The 18,701-nt window shown below is 37.6% G+C and overlaps 5 protein-coding genes across 9 annotated transcripts; 2 read left to right on the plus strand and 3 right to left on the minus strand.

Annotated features, from left to right (window-relative positions):
• Window positions 1–6,467: 6,467 nt before the first annotated feature.
• Window positions 6,468–10,058, plus strand: LOC137718900 (uncharacterized). Its single transcript, XM_068458386.1, has 4 exons — window positions 6,468–6,777; window positions 7,256–7,738; window positions 7,834–7,983; window positions 8,097–10,058. The coding sequence occupies exons 1-4, from the start codon at window positions 6,639–6,641 to the stop codon at window positions 8,231–8,233; spliced, it is 909 nt and encodes a 302-aa protein (XP_068314487.1). The 5' UTR covers window positions 6,468–6,638; the 3' UTR covers window positions 8,234–10,058.
• Window positions 8,648–9,776, plus strand: LOC137708014 (ankyrin repeat-containing protein NPR4-like). The gene is made up of 2 exons (XM_068447017.1): window positions 8,648–8,796; window positions 9,143–9,776. Exons 1-2 carry the CDS (start codon window positions 8,648–8,650, stop codon window positions 9,774–9,776), a joined length of 783 nt encoding a protein of 260 aa, XP_068303118.1.
• A 75-nt stretch (window positions 10,059–10,133) lies between the features above and the next one.
• On the minus strand, window positions 10,134–14,285 carry LOC137718916 (GCN5-related N-acetyltransferase 6, chloroplastic). Of its 4 annotated transcripts, none has more exons than XM_068458387.1 (10): window positions 14,002–14,285; window positions 12,537–12,755; window positions 12,040–12,250; window positions 11,878–11,930; window positions 11,394–11,430; window positions 11,235–11,300; window positions 10,976–11,080; window positions 10,714–10,867; window positions 10,518–10,597; window positions 10,134–10,428 (listed from the first exon to the last, which is right to left on the minus strand). In XM_068458387.1, the coding sequence occupies exons 2-10, from the start codon at window positions 12,635–12,637 to the stop codon at window positions 10,363–10,365; spliced, it is 873 nt and encodes a 290-aa protein (XP_068314488.1). In that variant the 5' UTR covers window positions 12,638–12,755; window positions 14,002–14,285; the 3' UTR covers window positions 10,134–10,362. The 4 variants fall into 4 exon arrangements, with proteins under 4 accessions (XP_068314488.1, XP_068314489.1, XP_068314490.1 ...); XM_068458388.1 differs by having other exon boundaries at window positions 12,537–12,772; XM_068458389.1 differs by having other exon boundaries at window positions 12,543–12,755; window positions 14,002–14,284.
• Window positions 14,286–14,790: 505 nt separating this feature from the next.
• On the minus strand, window positions 14,791–15,616 carry LOC137744267 (uncharacterized). The gene has a single exon (XM_068484126.1). It carries the CDS (start codon window positions 15,567–15,569, stop codon window positions 14,934–14,936), a length of 636 nt encoding a protein of 211 aa, XP_068340227.1. The 5' UTR covers window positions 15,570–15,616; the 3' UTR covers window positions 14,791–14,933.
• A 515-nt stretch (window positions 15,617–16,131) lies between these two features.
• LOC137711532 (uncharacterized) lies at window positions 16,132–18,343 on the minus strand. Of its 2 annotated transcripts, none has more exons than XM_068450787.1 (5): window positions 18,090–18,343; window positions 17,346–17,498; window positions 16,946–17,121; window positions 16,697–16,820; window positions 16,132–16,472 (listed from the first exon to the last, which is right to left on the minus strand). In XM_068450787.1, the coding sequence occupies exons 1-5, from the start codon at window positions 18,219–18,221 to the stop codon at window positions 16,332–16,334; spliced, it is 726 nt and encodes a 241-aa protein (XP_068306888.1). In that variant the 5' UTR covers window positions 18,222–18,343; the 3' UTR covers window positions 16,132–16,331. The 2 variants fall into 2 exon arrangements, with proteins under 2 accessions (XP_068306888.1, XP_068306880.1); XM_068450779.1 differs by having other exon boundaries at window positions 16,132–16,475.
• Between the last annotated feature and the right edge of the window lie 358 nt (window positions 18,344–18,701).

Below are 18,701 nucleotides of genomic sequence, written 5' to 3' on the forward strand. Positions count from 1 at the left end.
GACTTTCCTTTCGTCAATTTATGCATATAAATACATTTAAAACGTGTAAGTTGCGCGTAGCATGCCATGATTCAAAACATACCTTTTGCACACTCGTGAACGCGTGCTTGAAGGCTAGTTATATATAAAGCCAACACAAAGTGAATAGTGTTTTGGTGTCATAATGCTTTACCAAAAATAATTGGACAAAAATGCTCCCAAAACAAAAAACTTCAAAGGCATCTCAAAATAATGCATCAAATAAGGTAAGGGCATTTTCGTCATTTTAATAGTAATTTTTTAATAATTAATATTTTCGTGCGTTTTTTTGTTTCTTTTTTTTAATTATTACTTCATAATAGGTTAACAATAATGTGATTCAATTTATCTATTTTCAAACATGTTCAAAACATCTTAAGAGGCGTGTAATGCCGGTTATAAAAAAAATCATTTGCACACGGATAATAATGTGATTAAATTAGTTGTCAAATGATTTATTTTTTTATTTTTTTATTTTTTTTTGTAACAAACGATATTTTCTATACTAAGGGGGAAGGGAGTGGGTTTAGTCTCATAATAGACTAGCAATAATGTGATTCAATTAGTTATTTATTAAATATTATTATCTCTATTTTAAACACGTTCAAAATATCTTAAGAGACGTGTAATGCCGATTATAAAAAAGGTTTTTCGAGTTGAGAGTTGTCCCAGATTGGTGAGGGACAAAGTTTGCTATGTGCTTATATGATTTTGGGCTACTCCCCATATTGCCAATTGGTTTTATGGTAGAACCTCAATTTCATCATGGTATCAAAGCCAGGTCGTCCACGTGTGAAGCCCAACGGCCACACACGCTCCACGTCACCTAGTTGTTGTCCACGTGTAAGCTTGAAAATCCGCCACACGTGAGGGGCATGTTAAGAGTTGTCCAACATTGGTGAGGGACAAGGTTTGCTATGTGCTTATATGATATTGGGCTACTCCCCATATTGCCAATTGACTTTATAGTGAAACCTCAATTTCATCATTTCGCACGTGGATAATAATGTGATTAAATTAGTTGTCAAATAATTTTTTTTTTTTTAACGAACGATATTATCTATACTAAGAAGAAGGGGGTAGGCTTTGTCTCACAACGGGCTAACAATAATGTAATTCAATCAATTGTTTATTAAATATTATTTTCTCTATTCTTAATGTAAATTCTATAGAGACTGATTTTATTACGTGAATTCAGTTGCTTTAATTAGTTTATGAGGGGTTTCTTCTAGCATGATTTACGATTATTCATTTACTTCAAATATTTGACTTTTCTTCAAACATGATTTAAAACGTTTAAGTCGTGCATAGCCTGCTGTGATTCAAAAAATGTCTTCTACACGCATGTGAGCACATGCATGAAGGCTAGTTATATATAAAGCCAAAGGCCAAATAAATAGTGTTTTTTGGTGTCACAAGCTTCACCAAAAAGTAATTGTACAGAAATGCCACTCAAACAAAAACTTCAAAAGCAACCTAAAATAATGCATCAAATGTGGCAGGGGTATTTTCATTCATTTTAACAGTGTTTTTTTTAATAATTAATTTTTTTTTGTACAATTTAAAAAAAAAATTAATACCTCACAATAGGCTAGCAATAATGTGATTCAATCAACTATTCATTAATTATTATTTTCTCTATTTTTAGACGCATTTAAAATATCTTAAGAGGAGTGTAATGCCAATTATAAAAAAGTTTTTCGCACGCGGATAATAATGTGATTAAATTAGTTGTCAATTGATATTTATTTTTTTTTTTAACAAACAATATTATATATACTAAGAGGGAGGGGGTGGGCTTAGCCTCACAATGGGCTAACAATAATGTAATTCAATTAGTTGTTTATTAAATATTATTTTCTCTATTCTTAATGTTAGTTCAATAGAGACCAATTTTATTATGTGGATTCAGCTGCTTTAATTGGTTTATGAGGGTTTCTTCTAGATTGATCTAAGATTATTCATTTACTTCAAATATTTGACTTTCCTTTTGTCAATTTAAGCATATAAATACATTTAAAAAGTATAAATCGCACGTAGCACGTCGTGATTCAAAAAATGTTTCCTGCACACGCGTGAGCGTGTGCATAAAGGCTAATAAAATGTTAAAAAGAATGTGGAAAAAAGTGATACACTTCTTAAAAAGCAAAAATGATTTTTGAGTTTTTTTTATTTTCACACATTTCTCTCTTAGACCTACTCCAACCCTTGGAGTAAAACTGAAATTTTAGGTTTTAAACCTACCTCAACTTGCTCTAACATTTGGGCTAAATATGAGTTTTAACCAAAAACTCATTTTTGGGGCAAATTTATCCCAAAATTCCCCCAGGTTAGTGAGTTGGTCCACCATATATGTGTAACTTTATTTTTAGTTTTATATTTACAAATTCATTGAATCTAACGATTAAGATTTAATATGATCAAATCTAATAGTAAAGAAAAGATTTAAAGGTCCAAATTTATATACAACGGTTAAAATCATTAAAAAAAATCTTTCATGTGTTTCATATTCTTTCATAGTGTTCAACGAGTTTCATGGTGTCAGTTTAGTGATTTTTCAATATTTATCGGAACCTAAATATTTTTTTGGTTAAAATGTTCATAAGATTAAATTAAGATAGTTTACATAATTTTTTTTTGAAAGTTACTTTAAGAATCCTAAATTCATTCTTTAACAAGTAAAAAACATGTCTTTGGTTAAAATGCAAATTATCTTTTAACCCAAGAATTGAAAATAACCATAAGTTTTGCAACAAAATAGAAAGTGAGTGCGGAAATTTCGCGGCAGTAATAAGGAGACAAGTAGGAAGCCACCTTGCATGCTGTTGGATTTTGCAGTCTAATCTCATAATCTAACGACTGTCAGAGTCTCAGATACTCTGACTCACTTGGTTTCCATTTTCAACAATTCTAATGGGAATCAAGGCTTGCTTAATCGCCTGGTCATTATGTTTTTTCTGGAATAATTAAAACCACAAAAGAGACGAGTCCGGAAAAGAAAAAAAAAAGCAGTAAAAATAGAAAAGAAAGAAAAAGGTGAAAGAAGATACATTTCCATGTTCTTTAGAGCAACTCCACCCCTAAAGACTTTGCGCCAGCGCCCAGCCCATTTATCCATTTAATTGAACAGTAATAGACCCAATGAACAGTAATAGGCCAAAGCATCTCCACCCCAAAAAAAATGTGCTAGCACCCAGTCTAAAAATGCGCTGGCACAAACGATCTACACCCCTACAAAATGCGCTGGCACCCAGTCCATTTAAAATATTAAATAATTTTTTTATAAAATAATAAATAAAAAAAATAGTTTTAATTTCGGATAGGATTTTTAACCAATCTCGTCACACCACGTGTCATTATCCGAACGTACTATTTTTTTAATAGATTTCCGCTAAGATTTTCAACCAATCCCGATAACCCACGTGTCACTTCCTGTTTACAATAATTTAGGCAAGATTTCGATAAGATTTTTAACCAATCTCGTCACGCCACGTGTCATTATCCGAACGTGCTATTTTTTGAATAGATTTCCGCTAAGATTTTCAACCAATCCTGCCACGCCACGTGTCACTTCCTATTTACAATAATTTAGCCAAGATTTCGATAAGATTTTCAACCAATCACGTAGTGCCACGTGGCATTGTCCAGAACCTCATCTTTTTTTTTTTGTCCATATAAACCCTACATCCCTACATCCATCCTCACATTAAACTCAATCCTTTTTTTTTAGCTCAGAATTCTTCTTTATCGTTTTCAAATCTTGAGTTCTTACAATGTCTTCTTCAAGGAGAGCGTATAAACAGTTGAAAGAGCAGCAGAAAAGGTTGTTGGCACAATAGGAAGAATTGGTCAATCTTGACCAAGGTGGAGGTGGAGATGATGCCTTCGCAATGGAGGAGGATGAGGATGATCACCATAGAAGGCGGAGGGCCTCACATTCCCGCCGTATCATGGAAGCTATGGGTCAGATAGCCAAACCTAGACGTGCGGCAAACATCGATAGAAGAAGGGAAAGACGAGGTAAAGATCTCTTGGAAGATTATTTTATTCCCAACAGCGTTTTCCCTGATCATGTTTTTAGATGTCGTTTTAGAATGCAACGAAGTTTGTTCGATAAAATCATGAGTGATGTTTGCAACCATAATCCATATTTTGTGCAAAAAGATGATGTTTTTCATGTTCTAGGTCTTCTTCCTGAGCAAAAAATTACGGTTGCCTTGCGAATGCTTGCATATAGAGCATCTGCAGATCAAGTGGATGAGATCATAAGGATGGGAAAAACAACAGTTCTGGAGTCCCTGATGCTGTTTTGCTCTGCAATTGAAGCCCTCTACACCAATGAGTACCTTCGGCAACCCACGCCAAGGTACATGCGAAGGCTTCTGAGGAAGAGTGAGATGCGAGGCTTCCGTGGGATGATTGGAAGCATCGACTGCATGCACTGGACATGGAAAAACTGTCCAAGTGCGTGGCAAGGAGCTTATTGCGACAGAAAAGGAGCCAAAAACATCATTCTGGAAGCGGTGGCTTCTTTTGATACATGGATTTGGCATGCTTTTTTTGGTGTTCCAGGAGCTCAGAATGACCTAAATGTCCTTGCCCAATCTCCAGTGTTTGACGAACTGCTACAAGGAAATGGGCCGAGATGCACATATTGGGTTAATGGTAATAAATAGGAGGGACCATACTACCTTGCAGATGGTATTTACCCAAGGTGGTCAACATTTGTCAAAACAGTGCCACATCCGCAGAGTGAAAAAGAGAAACACTTCGCAAAGTGTCAAGAAGGGTGTAGGAAGGATGTTGAGCGTTGTTTTGGTATCCTGCAAGAGTATTGCGAACCCAACATTCACACAACGTAACATCTTCACTGAGCTTCCACGAAGTCATTTTTTCTCTCAAAGTGTACAAAATATTCAAATGTAGAAAGTGTAGAAAGTGTAGAAAATATTGAAATGTGGTGTAAGGTGGAAGATGAGGGTTAGGTATTTATAGAAAAAAAAAATAATTTTTTTTTAATTTTTCTGTATTTTTTAAAAAAATTTTGACAATTTTTAATAAATTTTTAATAAATTTTAATGTTGTAATTAATCTGGACCGTTGGATTTGAAAAATAATCAAATCCAACAGCCAACACTCTGCCACGTGGCCAACGATCAAATTTCTGACCGTTGGGCCTTTTTTTTTTTTTTTTTTTTTTAAATATTTGGTGAAAAAACGTGGACCGTTGATCTGTGATCGGACGGTCCAATTTAAAAGTCAAATTTAAATTTTTTTTACCGTTGGAAATCCAACAGCCTACAATAACTAGCCGTTGGAAATCCAACGACTCTGAGGAGGGCCACGTAGCCCTCAGCCGGTCGAACGCAACTTGCCCTGCACGCGGGCCCCACCGCCTGCAATTGCTGTCGGCTACTTGCACACAGTCGCGCGTGTTGTGCACGCGCCAGCCTTTTGGACCGGCTTCTGGGTCTGTCCGAAATGGGCTGGGCTGCTGCCTGGCTTGGGCTGGGTGCCAGCTTGTTTTGCGGGCTGAAGGTGATGGACAGGGTGCCAGGCTATTTTTTTCACTTGGTGCCGGTCCAAATGGCTTGGGCTGGAACTGCTCTTACGGGAAGACCAAGTCAAGTAAAGCATCCTTCCTTTAGTATTTAGAGCTACTCGAGGAGTAAAACTCAAATTTTAAGTTTTAAACTTACCTTAACTTGCTCCAATCCTTGGACTAAATATGAGTTTTAACCAAAAACTTATTTTTGTGGCAAATTTAGCCCAAAATTTCCCCAAGTTAGTGAGTTGGTCTATCATATATGTGAAACTTTATTTTAGTTTTATATTTATAAATTCATTGAATCCAACGGTTGAGATTTAATATGATCAAATTTAACAGTGAAGAAAGAGAACGGTCAAAATTTATATAAAATGGTTAAAATAATTAAAATTTTTTTTTTTTTTTATGTGTTTCATATTCTTCCATAATGTTCCACAAGTTTCATGATGTCAATTTAATGATTTTTTAATATTTATCAGAACTTAAATATTTTTTAGTTAAAATATTAATAAAATTAAATTAAGATAATTTACATAATTTAAAAAAAAAATTATTTTAAGAATCTTAAATTTATTTTTTAATAAGCAGAAAACATGTTTCTGAGTTGAAGTCTAAATTTTATTTTTAACCCAAGGGTATCGAAGGTTTTGCAACAGAATAAAAAAGTGCGGAATTTCGCGGCAGTAATAAGGAAACAAGTAGGAAGCAACCTTGCATGCATGTTGGATTTTGCAGTCTCATCTCATAATCTAATGACTATCAGAGTCTCCGATACTCTGACTCACCTGGTTTCCATTTTTAACAATTCTAATGGGAATCAAGGCTTTGCTTAATCGCTTGGTCATCCTGTTTTTTCTGGAATAATTAAAACCCCAAAAGAGACGAGTCCGGAAAGAAAAATAAGAAAGCAGTAAAACAGAAAAGAAAGAAAAAGGGGAAAGAACATACATTTTCATGTTCTTTACGGGAAGACCAAGTCAAGCGAAGCATCCTTCCTCTAATATTTAGGGTCCTCGCAGAACCAGACGAGACTTTGCAGCAGAAAAAATAACACACAAACAACACCGAATCAATGGCAGTCCCAAACAGTAGAATTCCAGAATTGGCACTCGATGTCGAGGGGAATCACACTACCACTAGTCATTATCTCACAACTGGTGGAAACCAAACTGGGTCTGTTCCTACCGAGTATGGCAATGATTGTGAAGAAGGTAAGCTGCTAATTACCTATGTTTTGGTTTTGGATTATACTTTTACTGCATGTATAACACTCAATAATACTTAAAGATGTCATTTTTTTGGGGGTTGAGGATTTTTAACTGAACCCAGAAATGCTTATGGTGGGAAAATGTGAACTTGGATTACTAGTACTACCTACCACTGTACTGTGCTACTGCTAATTTGTTAATTACCCATGTTTTTATTTTACTTTACTGCATGTATAATAAGCAAATCACACAAAAATCTCTTTTGTTTTTTTACTGAACCCAGTAAGTGGTTTATGTAAATATGGTGGGAAAAAAGTGAACTTGGATTGCTACCTATCACTGTATTGTGCAGCTGTTAATCACCCATGTTGTGATTTTACTTCTATTGCATTAATCGCACTTAAAGATATCATCTTTTTTGTGGGGTGAGGGTTTTTAACTGAACCCAGTAAATGATTCATGCAAATATGGTGGAAAAAAGTGAACTTGGATTACTACGTGTCACTCTACCGTGCTGCGTTCAGTGGCAATTGGGAAGAGGCTAGCAAGTTTCTGGACAATGATCCTCATGCTGCGAAAGCCAGGATCTCGAATTTATCAATGACTGCACTACATGTTGCTGCAAGCGAAGGGCACTCCGAATTCGTAGAGAAATTAGTGAAACGCGTTCCTAGGGATGTCCTCGAAATGCAGGATGAAATGGGATTCACACCACTTCACTATGCTGCAATAGGTGGAAGTCTGAGGTCTGCCAAGGCTTTGTTGATGGAAAATCTAAAGTTGGCACAATGTGTAGATGCCGAAGGAAGAACTCCGCTGCTCCTAGCTGCCACTTTCGCTTCTGAGAATAAGGAGTTGGTGTGGTACTTTTTGTTGGTAACTACAAATGAGGAGCCTGGTCATCCTTTTACTGGCCACTGTGCTGCTAACCTAGTCAATATGCTTATTGCCTCAGGTTTCCATGGTAAAAACCACTCTTGTCCACAATGTGGAACAACATCGTTCCTTTTCGCTATCCCTATCATTATAATTTGATTGATTTATAATTTTCTGCAACAGAAATTTCACTGTATGTGCTTAATATATATCCTGAGTTGGCCATTGCTAAAGATAAAGAAGCTTGTACTGCTTTGTATGTTTTGGCAAGGAATCAATCAAACTTCCTTAGTGGCAGCAGGCTTGGATTTTGGGAAAGCTGCATTTACTCATGTTAAGAGCCTCGTCTCATTTTTCGACTTTAACAACTTCCCATTCACTTGTTCAATTTGTTTTTTTGTACTGATTTTTAAGTGGCTGCTTATTATTTTTATTTTTGGTTTCAGTTCTCCCCATTGAAGTGGACACTATACCACCACAGTCAGTGAGAACCTATGTGGCTCGCCATGGAAGCGTCCAAAACCTTCAGACAATGGCAACACCAGAACAGTATGGAGGTCAGGATTTGCAAATTCTGTATTAATTATTCTCAGCTTTTTATCATATGCGAGAAAAGAAAATGTCGATTATGAAATTTATCTCTGTAGTTGCGCAACCTTTGATGATATCAAGCAAGTTTCTATCTTGAGCATCATCTTTTAGAAGGATAAAAGAAAGGAAAAATAGGGGTTGCAGTGAAATAGATATAATTAGTTGTACTGTTGATTGAAGTGAAAGTATCAAACTTAGTGTATTTCTTAAGAAAAGGGTTTTGCCAATCAACTTCATGGTTTTAAACTTTTAATGATCAATTAGAGGTGAAACCGGCTACGTAACTCCGAAAGGAATTGTCTGGTATCAATCTGCAATATTTGACACTTCTTGTGTAATTTTGTTCTCTGTAGCAGTTCTTCATGGGTTAAGAAGAGTACTTTTTGGAGCTATTAAACGAATAGGTATGATCTCTTGTGTAATTTGCTTCTCTGATGCAGTTCTTCATGCTGTATGCTTTTCACTCGGCATCTTTCACATTTTTAACTTGCAGCACCAGCAAGTTTCACGCAACTCCAAGATGCAAAACTTAGACATCACTGTGCAGTTGAACTAGTAAAACGTATTTGCTCACAACTTTCACGGAGGCATACTTCTTGGCGGTCCAATTATCTTTTGAAGCCAGATATCATACACATAGCCACTGTAAATGGCATAGTTGAAATTATAAGTATGCTCGTAGAATCTTTTCCAGATCTAATATGGGTTCGCCACCGCAACCGATATTTGTTACTCAACTTGGCTATTGAACTTCGACATGAACATCTTTTTCGTAGTGTGTGTGATAAGACTGCACGAAGTAAATTAATGGCTGCTAAACTACTTGAATCGGGGGGTTCCATCTTGCATCTGGCAGCAAAGTTGGCTCCTCTTCCGCAACTCTCATCAATTTCCGGTGCAGCTCTACAAATGCAGAGAGAACTGCAGTGGTGGAGAAACTAGTTCACCCCTATTATAAGGAGAGCCAGAACAAAAACGGAGAATCTGCTAGAGAATTATTCACCAAGGAACACAAATTATTGGCCGAGAGCGGAGAGAAATGGCTAAAGGATACGTCAAATTCTTGCATGCTCGTATCAACTCTCGTTGCCACAGTTGTGTTTGCGGCTGCTTTTACAGTACCTGGAGGTAACGACAACGAAGGAGCTCCAATGTTGTTACAGAAGAAGTCAGTCATATTCTTGGTATTTGTTGTTTCGGATACAGTAGCTCTATTTTCTTCGGTAACTTCCCTTTTGATGTTTCTATCAATCCTAACCGAGCGTTATGCTGAAAAAGATTTCCTAGAGTCACTACCAAAGAGGTTGATAATAGGTTTGGCCACTCTCTTCTTTGCTATAGCTGCGACGATGGTGGCATTTGGTGCAACACTTTCGATTGTGCTCTGCAAGAGATTCAACTGGGTTTCCGTCCCAATCACCTTGCTGGCAAGTATTCCGGTGACTCTTTTTGCCCTGCTGCAGCTTCCCTTGTTTATCCAAATGGTCCGATCCACGTTTGGACAGAGTATCCTTCGCCCTAAAAAACTTAGGTAATCCGAAGGACAGATGGAAGAAAAGATGTGTGAACTTGTTTTGGCTGTGTTTTTATGCGTACTGATCAGTGATGAAAGGCAGATTCTGCATTAGATAAACCTATAGCATGCTGCAGATGTTCTATATAAAACTTTAGGACTTTGTGTAATTATGTGCGGGACATATTATTTGTTTTATAACGACTTGTTAAGCTTATGGAAGCGATTTCTGCACATCTTTTTTCACCTTTTGTTCAGGAGGTAAGAAATGGTGTGCGAAAATAATGTGAGAGAGAGAAAGAGAGAGAGAGAGAGAGAGAGAGAGAGAGAGAGAGAGATCATCTCTCATTCACAACATTTGTTGGACAAAGAAGTAAACTCTACTGAATATCATTTTTCATTGACAACGTTTGTTGAACAAGGAAGTACATTATATACCAAGAACCTTTGCAGGGACTCTGACACCATGACTTTGTACGGGAAGTAAAATTTTCGGATTTTGACCTAACTTCATGTTACATGTACACATGAGTATTCTTCTACTATAATTTTCTTCTGAATCTCCTAAAGAATGAAATACAATTCATGAATTTCTGTTGAATCAGCTTTTAGGCCTTGAAACAAAGCAAATAGGTTTGCTCCTCAGACAATTGAGAGCTCGCCCTTTCGATGATCTGGGAATAATGAAAAAATGGCATTAGCGCTCGTCTAAATCAAAGATATGCTATAACTGCAAACTACAAATGCACAACTACGATAATACCTCAAAGCCCAGCTTATGGTACAGTTCCTGCGCGGGTTTGTTCTTTTTATGCACATGCACATATATCTGTTCGACATCAGCTACATTTAAACAGAAAAAGAAAGGGAATGAGAAGACTCAGAAGAGGAATTCAAGTGCGCCCTAGTCAGATATTTCTATAATCCCAGAGAACGGTTCATGCAGTATTTCATCCTACCATTTAACATTGCGGATCTAATAGCAAACTGTAACATATTGCTGGCAATACCCTGGCGTCGTGCTGCTTTGGCCACACATAAGTTTGAAATATAACCATATTTACTTGACAGTGTCCTGTTGATACTGCAAAAGAGAGGAGCGTTTGCCCGTTCCTGCAACAGAAATTAATTTAATTGTCAGTTCAGCAAAGCCAATAAACTGGACCAACTGGTAGACACATATGCAGTGTAGGTTTTTAGTTTTAAACAAGAAGCTTGTACCCCTGGAAAGGTCTCTCCATCCAACAAGTACCGAATGCTCAAATCAAGTGTTCCAACTACACTTTTCACAACAGTACGTTTCACATTCTTTGTGTCCTTCTTCACCTGACAATTCGAAAGCAAACAGTCACTGTCAATGGTATATTTTTATTGATTGGGTACTTTAGCTAAATATAACATGCCTTAATGCAAAGAATGGTTTTCTGAGTTCAAACTAATAAACCAGAAACACGCTCATTCAAATATGTCATAGTCATACCGTGATAATGCATGTGCATGTCTGCCTCTGCTGCCCCTTTGTTCGTCTTTTTATAGCATTAAATTCCTAAAAAAATTATATGTATAATTCAGAATTTTATTTGAGACATACATTCCATGTGTACACATAGAGAATGCAAAGCGAATGAATCTTTCCTACCTGGTCTGCAAATTTCCTTTTGTTACTCTCAGCAAATCTGTGTCAATCAAGCATAGCTAGAATCAGCAGTGCCCAACCGTCCATTTGATTGATAAAAACAATTACTAGAGGCTTGGAGCCCACTAAAGACTGCACATGCAGAGGGAAACCCACCATTGGCAGGATCCAGTCATGGGGGTAGTTCTCTAGAAATTTTGATTGATTCAGAACTAGAAGTTCTGAACCTTTCCTTATTCCCTTGTTTTATCTTTCACCTTGATTGCCAGCTTTTGTTTAAAATGGCAGGACCATTCCTCTGCATGTAAATCTTTATATGATGACTTCAGATGGTATAGACCATCTAGTCAGCCTACCTATGATAGGAACTTTATGTTCCTCAGTTAGTTAGAGTAGTTCAATTAACAAAGACCAAAGGCAAAGAGACAGAGACAGACAGAAAGACAGAGAGGGAAATCTGAAAGTAATAAAGAACTACAGTACACACCGGTCATTTTTTCGCTCCTCCCAGTGACCTTCTGCACGTAACCATGCTGCTGTCTGCCACAAACCCAAAAGCACCAAAAAACCAAATATTATTTGTGGGCACAAATAACCTACACTTGGAAAATTTTGCCAAGATGTGATCATCTAGAGAGTGATTACTTACCCAGTATTCTTCATCCAGTGCGGCCTCTCGTGCAACAAATTGTCCAAATTCCAACTTTTTCTCTTGATCTAAATCTTCATCTGATGGTTGCAGCCGGTCAAATTGCAGATCAGGATGTTTTGATGGTTCACAGTGAGGAATAGTTTGTGTTGGAATCTCTACTGACAGCTCTTCCATCTTCCTCGGATGGGAGGACTTTGAATCCCTTTTCCTGTCCATTTGGTAATGAAATAAGATAATGAAAGATATGTAGCGCTGCTAATATACTAAACAACTAACTATAAGGAGAGGCCTTTACTTTAATAAGAGTATTGCATAAGGAACAAAAATAAGTGGCTAGATCAAATAACACTAAAAAAATTCCATATAGGACATCAGCATACAACCGCATACAAGGAAGAAAAACCTTGCAGCGTACAGTACAATAAGAATTTAAGAATGCAACTGAAAGTAAATGAACTAATCCAATACGAATGAAATATACAACTGTAACTCACATGTACCAAGTGGCATTGATCCTGTGAAACTTTTGATGACTTCTATAATCGACATGGGAAAATCTCAACAGCACAGCCTTGTCAATTGAAATCGTCAACATCAGGACAGTTCTTCCTCTGGAATTGACTTTCACAGAGGGGGAGATGCTTCTTAAGAAATGTCTTATGTCACAAAGATGGTGACAATAATTCCCAGCATGTGAAACGCTTGTTTGATCCCTGCTGGATGTAGCTGTCTATTAAAACAAAAGCAAAATAATTTCAAGAAACATGGCTGCGGATAAAATGCCAGTTATAACTACCTAGATGTCAAGTGTGGGGCTGCGAATAGTGTGGATAAGATAAAGATGACAACACGTAGGCTTGAGTCTATTTATTTATTCATGGAAAAAAATGTGACTTCCTGGTATGTAGTGATTACCACATCATACGGGACCCGAAATTTGGATTCCCATGATGATGATGGGGCAAGATAAAGTTTGGATTCTAGATCTGTTTATCTCGGTAACTTTGCTTGGAAGCAGTGTGACTAACTATCTGGTGAAAGAAGCAACAAGTGGGTATGCAGCAAACACACAGTTTGTGGACAAAACCAGGGGCAGCTCTCTAAATGTTTTCAAGAAGTTGATATCATTGCCAGGATAGAGAACATGTGAAATCCCTGGCAGCCAGCTCTCCTCCCTTGCAACCTCATTCTTTTATTCTTTTTTATGGCAGCCAGCTCTCCTCCCTTGCAACCTCATTCTTTTATTCTTTTTTATGTCAATTTTTTCTATCAATACCAATTATTTCCTAAAATACACAAAAACAAAAATGGTAATCAAAATCTTGGCCAAAGATTTTTTAAGTATTAATTAGTGGATAATTAGCATAACATGCACTTAATGGTGGGACTTGAAAAATAATTAGTGGATAATTAGCATGACATCCCTTCTTTGTACCAAAAAAACTACCAAATGATCAAATCCCCTCCCCAATTGACCTTTTTATAACATAAAAATTCAAGATTTACCCAATAATTAATGGATAAATCTTTACCCTAATCATATTTTCGCAATTTGCGGTGCACTAATAAGAAAATTTAGAAACTTTTAGCGTAAACATGGGCACTGTAAGCCGGACATGGATAATGATATAAATATTGGGAATATTATAAAAATATTAATTAAGTCAATAATTCTCCCCACGTCACCAATCAATCGATTATCTACAATGTCAGAGAAATTACAAATATTTCTTTTTCTTGTGGCTTAATTTTATATTTTTGTTGGGGAGAGAGGAGAAAAAGGCAACAGTCGCCATTGTCGACTGAGTCGACTCGGCCGAGATATTCCCACCTACTTCCTTACAGTTAAACGCCATAGTTTCGGCGACCGATCAAGAAAGCTAAGGAATTTCCGCCATTAAAACACAAAAATTCGCATGCAATTTCAGATTAAAGAAGAAAAAGAAAAAGTGAGCTTACTCAATTTCTTAGTGGCAAAGAATCGGAGCGTGTCTTTGCAAAAGCGCAGTCTTTTGGCTCGTCGGCGGTTGATGGATTGATACGGGGCGGAAGGCACGGTGGTTTGCGGTGGCGCTGCTGGGTAACAGTTACGGCGCGTTTGGAATTTTGGGGTACGAAGAAGTGGAAGGCATTGTTTTTTAAGGCGCGCTCAGCGATGCCTCAATTTACAACAAGGCGCTTTACGACGTTTATCGTAGGAAGATAAAAAAATATTTACAAGAGAAGGTATCGGATGTCGTATTATTGTGGGCCCTTTGATGATTAAGATCAACATGAGCCGTTGGATCATTTTGCGGGTGTTGGCGTTTTCGTTTCTTTTTTGCTAACATTTTCCTCTCTTTGTATTTAATTATTACTCAAAACGTTATTTAACGGGTTTGTATTTTATTGATCACACATAATTTAATTTAAAAACTTAATCTCTCTATCATCATCTTTTTCTTAAATTCATTTCTTTTTAAATAAAATGAGCATTTTATTTTAAGCCAATTGAGAAAATATTTTTACAGCTCAAACAATCACTTTTAACTCTTTCAAAAACAGTTCAAAACATGTCAAAATCTTTTATGACCCATTATCCCATAGTAGAAAAACAACTTAGGTGAGATTATATTTAGGTTTCTGAGCACCCTTGTTTTTCCTTCTCTTTTAAAATATTTTCAAGGTCTCAAGTTCGATTATCTCTTTCCTTCTATTTTTTTCGTATTAAAGAAAAAAATGCAGAGTACGTAAACAAACGGCCACAAATCATAATTTAAGACCACTCACAAGTCATAAGCTTTACATTACATAAACCCTAGTGACCCCAAAACTAAATGACCAAAAAGCAAACAAATACTCCAACCATTCAAATGCTTGCTTTGCTATACCCCAACTGTGAAATTACCTCCTTAGCCTTCGAACTCAGACGTCTTCACCCATTGCCCATACTTGTTCTTCATCTTCTCATCCAGCTCCTTGGCCTTCACCTCAGCTATTTTTGCAGCATTTTCCATGGACTCCTCCTGAACTTTCGCGATCCGCCGGCTCCTCTTCTTCGTCATCGCCTCCCTCTCGGCTTCCAACCCTTCATACTCCCTCACCCAGCAGCTCTGCACCACGCAGCTCATCACCAACACCAACACCTGCATCATCAGCATCGCCATCAGAACCCCGCATTCCAACCTCACCAACAGCTTGGCCTCTCTCGGGTCCCGTGGTGACTTGATCAACGACATGGTGCTGCGCTCTTTGGTGAACAATGCCAATGTGCCGAGCAGCTGCGCGACCAGCGAGGCGAGTAGGAGAGAAACGTGGGTTATGAAGCAGAGGTGGGTGAGCTGAGAGTAGAACCCTACAAAGGAGGAGAGAATCGAGATGCCGGAAATCATTAGGAATGCCATGCCCATTGAAGTTGGGGGCGTTCGGAGGAGGACGGTGGGAACCAGAGAGGTGACGGAGAGGATGAAGAGAGTGAAGTTCAGACATGAGAGGAGAAGATTTGGGAAGGAACAAGAGCTTCGAAGGTTCGATTTCGAGGCTGCCATTTTCGGGGTTTGAAGATTTGAATTGCTTCAGGGAATCGAATGGGTTTTTTGCTTCACAAGTGTGGAGTGGGGGAAGAAGCTATTTGAATTTATAGAGGAGGTGGGGGTGGGAGAGGAATTTTGCCGTTGAGTTTGCAACGGCTAGGTTTTGGATGGGATGGGGTGGGGGTGACTCATGTGCGTCCTCGAGTGGCGTTACATATTTTCCCTCCTCAGAGATTTAAATTCCAAAAGGAAAGTAATGATCAACAAAACAAATTAGAACCCACCAAAATACTAATCCCACCCACCAGCTTTTCTCAACCCAAACAAATCAAAATTCAAAGAGATCACTGTTCCTCTCGTTACCTCCAAATCACAGTCGACGCTTTTATCGAAGTGACTGGTAATGATAAAAGTAAAAAATTTATGCTCACATGTCAAGCTGTAATTTGTCTGTACGAAAGAGAGAATCCTTATTTTATGGAGCAAAGTATTAACTATATCGAAAGTTCTCTCTTTCTTGACACATGGGCATCTCAGAGGACATACAATTTCATTTCGCATTGAGGACATATATAAATTATGGCTGAAAACTTTGCTTTAACACTCGAATTCAAAGGGATCGGTAGTAGCACCCAATAAGAAGATGGAGAACCAGGTGAAAGTTGTACTAGGTAGAAATTTAAATATCATTTACACGATGCTAAACAACAAAAGTAGATAAAACCGTGATCTGATTTGCAAGCATGCTCGGCTCTTGGAAATAACAGCACGTACAATTTACTTGTGTAAATCTGCAGCATCCTCTGGTCCATTGATCCATGTAGAACGGTCATTGTGTGACGAAAAGTCGCTTGACTTCAAGGGATCCAAAGGACTTGAATAAGAAATTACATCCGTTTCAGTTCTCTGCTGCTGATCCTGCTAAAAAAATGAAAAAGAAAAATGCACTTTAATATTTTGTAGCAGATTAATCCTAAATCCAAATTCTACATCCCCATATGGTGTACATTTCAAACCCTGCGCACGGTGTTCATGGGTTCAATGAAGAAAATAAGAACAAACAGAATAACAATAACAGCTAGGAAAACGAGTACATTTTCAGCTACCATCTAATAAGTGCTTAACCTCAATAACTGTCGTACCTGGCCTTTAGGCTTGTATAATCTGTAGATATCAGTATAGGTTACAATGGTCTCAACTCTATCTAGCGATGCTTGCAGCTTTCCCGAGTTCATGTTGAACCATGGTTCACCAGTACCCAGAGCCCTAATCAATTCAAAGTTTTAACCATGAGCCACAATTAATCACAGTGAAAGAAAAAGTTGACACAACATGCACGTAATATTTCTTCAGTACGAAGTTAATCAACCATACAAGACTAGGAAACTTGCCCCGTGATTTCTGGAAGTACATAATCAGCCCTCCACCCAAAGCGCAAATCCAAACCAGGAACCACGCGAACCGATGTCTTATTCCGAGTACGAGATATACCATCTCCACCAAAACAAGTAGTAAGTTTCCATTTCCATCCAATTGCATTCATTTGAAAATTATGGCCGATGCCAACCTGCTTTTTCCAACAGTTTGTAGTGCGAATGACAACAAATATTGGCTCAGTCCAGGCAAGGGGGCACCCAAGCAGACTATATGATGTTGAAGCTAAAATATTATCAATTCCTAATTTCCTAGTAAGATTGGCATGTGTTAATCGAAGTGTGCTTGAGATGGTGCAAAGGATCCGAAATTATATACGTTGGTAGTCTAGGAAAGTAGGGTCGGGCGGAATCAAACCTGGAGATTTAGAAATCCAGTTAGAGGAATCTTTTTCGAAAGAACACGAACATCCTGATGGATAGGCTCGTAGATGAACTTCCACATCCGTTCAGGAGCTAACGGCTTCAAAACAATCTTTCCTTGAAACTCATTGATTGGAGCATTATAGAACTGAACCAAGTCGATGATCCCAACAAATCAGAATTCATTAGCAATCAATGCGGGTTAATAGTCGAAGCTAAGACCCTAAGCATATCGGCTAATATTCCACAATGTATACTGTATACACAAACAACTGCAAGCAATTTTTATCAAGTACTTTCAGTTGTTCAATATAAACACATAGAAATCCAGTATTCTCATGGATTGTTTAGGAACCGTTTGATAACCATTTCTCCATCCTCCCTACCACCGCCCCCTCTCCACCCTTTTCGTCCCTCTCTCCCCCATATACTTTCGCTCTAACTCTACCCAATAAATCAAAACCAAAAACTAAAACCGAAATAGTTATCAAACGGCACTCAGTGTTTGCAAACACGAAGATAACGAACCTTCCCAATGCAAATAAAAATTCAATAAATAAAAAAATATTTACAAACAGGACACTTTGACTTGTGACTAGCATGGAGGAACCCATCAAGTAATTCTTCATATTAACACCGAAAACAGAGAATTAAGCATTGAATTATAAAAAAAATTCAAACCCTTGAACTGGACAGGTAAAAAAACAGTAAAAATCTTGAGGAAATTGAAATTTCATACCTCCAGATTGAGGCCGACCCTTAAACCCTGCACTTCTTTCCGGAACTTGAAAAATAACTCCGATGGAATCAAATTTACACTGTAATTTTCTTCCCACGAAGTGGGTTCTTCTCCATTCGAACCCCAATCCATTTTTTACTTTTATAAATTCAGAACCGTGAACTGTACGACCAGGCTTTGGAGCACTCGCCCTCTGCTTCTGCACTGTGAGGGGAAACGAGAGGGAGAGAGCCTATCCATCAGGATGAAGGTCCATTGGGTCATTGTCTACAAATTGTCACATGAAAGATGGGGTTCATTTTGGTTGAAAGTGGCCCACCAAAGGCTTCTACAATGTGTGGCCCACCAAGCCTTCAATTTTTTATTTTTTATAACAAACGATGTTGTAAATAAAAAATTCATCTAAACTATAGAGATAGTTATCCAAACTTGGATATTGACGAGAAAGAACACTACTTTAGCCCATTTAGCTAAGTGCAATTCTGCTGTAATATTCTAGTTCATATTAGTCAAAATTACAAGAAGAGTCGAACTCGAATACATCAAATTTATGACATCATAAATTCTCCATTTACAAAAACATTTGAGGACTTCAAGTTTATTTAATGGCAT

This window comes from Pyrus communis, chromosome 1 (genome assembly GCF_963583255.1).
Source record: "Pyrus communis chromosome 1, drPyrComm1.1, whole genome shotgun sequence".
NCBI classification, from domain to species: Eukaryota; Viridiplantae; Streptophyta; class Magnoliopsida; order Rosales; family Rosaceae; genus Pyrus; species Pyrus communis.

Excerpts from the sequence above, each read along its gene's own strand:
- LOC137718900 (XM_068458386.1), top strand. The coding sequence starts at position 6,639 with ATGGCAGTCCCAAACAGTAGAATTCCAGAATTGGCACTCGATGTCGAG. Across the intron at positions 7,739-7,833 it reads TATTGCCTCAGGTTTCCATG|AAATTTCACTGTATGTGCTT; the intron begins GTAAAAACCACT and ends TTTCTGCAACAG. Across the intron at positions 7,984-8,096 it reads GGAAAGCTGCATTTACTCAT|TTCTCCCCATTGAAGTGGAC; the intron begins GTTAAGAGCCTC and ends TTTTGGTTTCAG.
- LOC137708014 (XM_068447017.1), top strand. The coding sequence starts at position 8,648 with ATGATCTCTTGTGTAATTTGCTTCTCTGATGCAGTTCTTCATGCTGTA. Across the intron at positions 8,797-9,142 it reads ATCACTGTGCAGTTGAACTA|CTCTACAAATGCAGAGAGAA; the intron begins GTAAAACGTATT and ends TTTCCGGTGCAG.
- LOC137718916 (XM_068458387.1), bottom strand. The coding sequence starts at position 12,637 with ATGTTGACGATTTCAATTGACAAGGCTGTGCTGTTGAGATTTTCCCAT. Across the intron at positions 11,931-12,039 it reads CACTGGATGAAGAATACTGG|ACAGCAGCATGGTTACGTGC; the intron begins GTAAGTAATCAC and ends GGTTTGTGGCAG. Across the intron at positions 10,598-10,713 it reads TAGATCCGCAATGTTAAATG|CTGATGTCGAACAGATATAT; the intron begins GTAGGATGAAAT and ends GTTTAAATGTAG.
- LOC137744267 (XM_068484126.1), bottom strand. The coding sequence starts at position 15,569 with ATGGCAGCCTCGAAATCGAACCTTCGAAGCTCTTGTTCCTTCCCAAAT.
- LOC137711532 (XM_068450779.1), bottom strand. The coding sequence starts at position 18,221 with ATGGATTGGGGTTCGAATGGAGAAGAACCCACTTCGTGGGAAGAAAAT. Across the intron at positions 17,122-17,345 it reads CTGGATTTCTAAATCTCCAG|GTTGGCATCGGCCATAATTT; the intron begins GTTTGATTCCGC and ends TGGAAAAAGCAG. Across the intron at positions 16,476-16,696 it reads TATACAAGCCTAAAGGCCAG|CAGGATCAGCAGCAGAGAAC; the intron begins GTACGACAGTTA and ends TCATTTTTTTAG.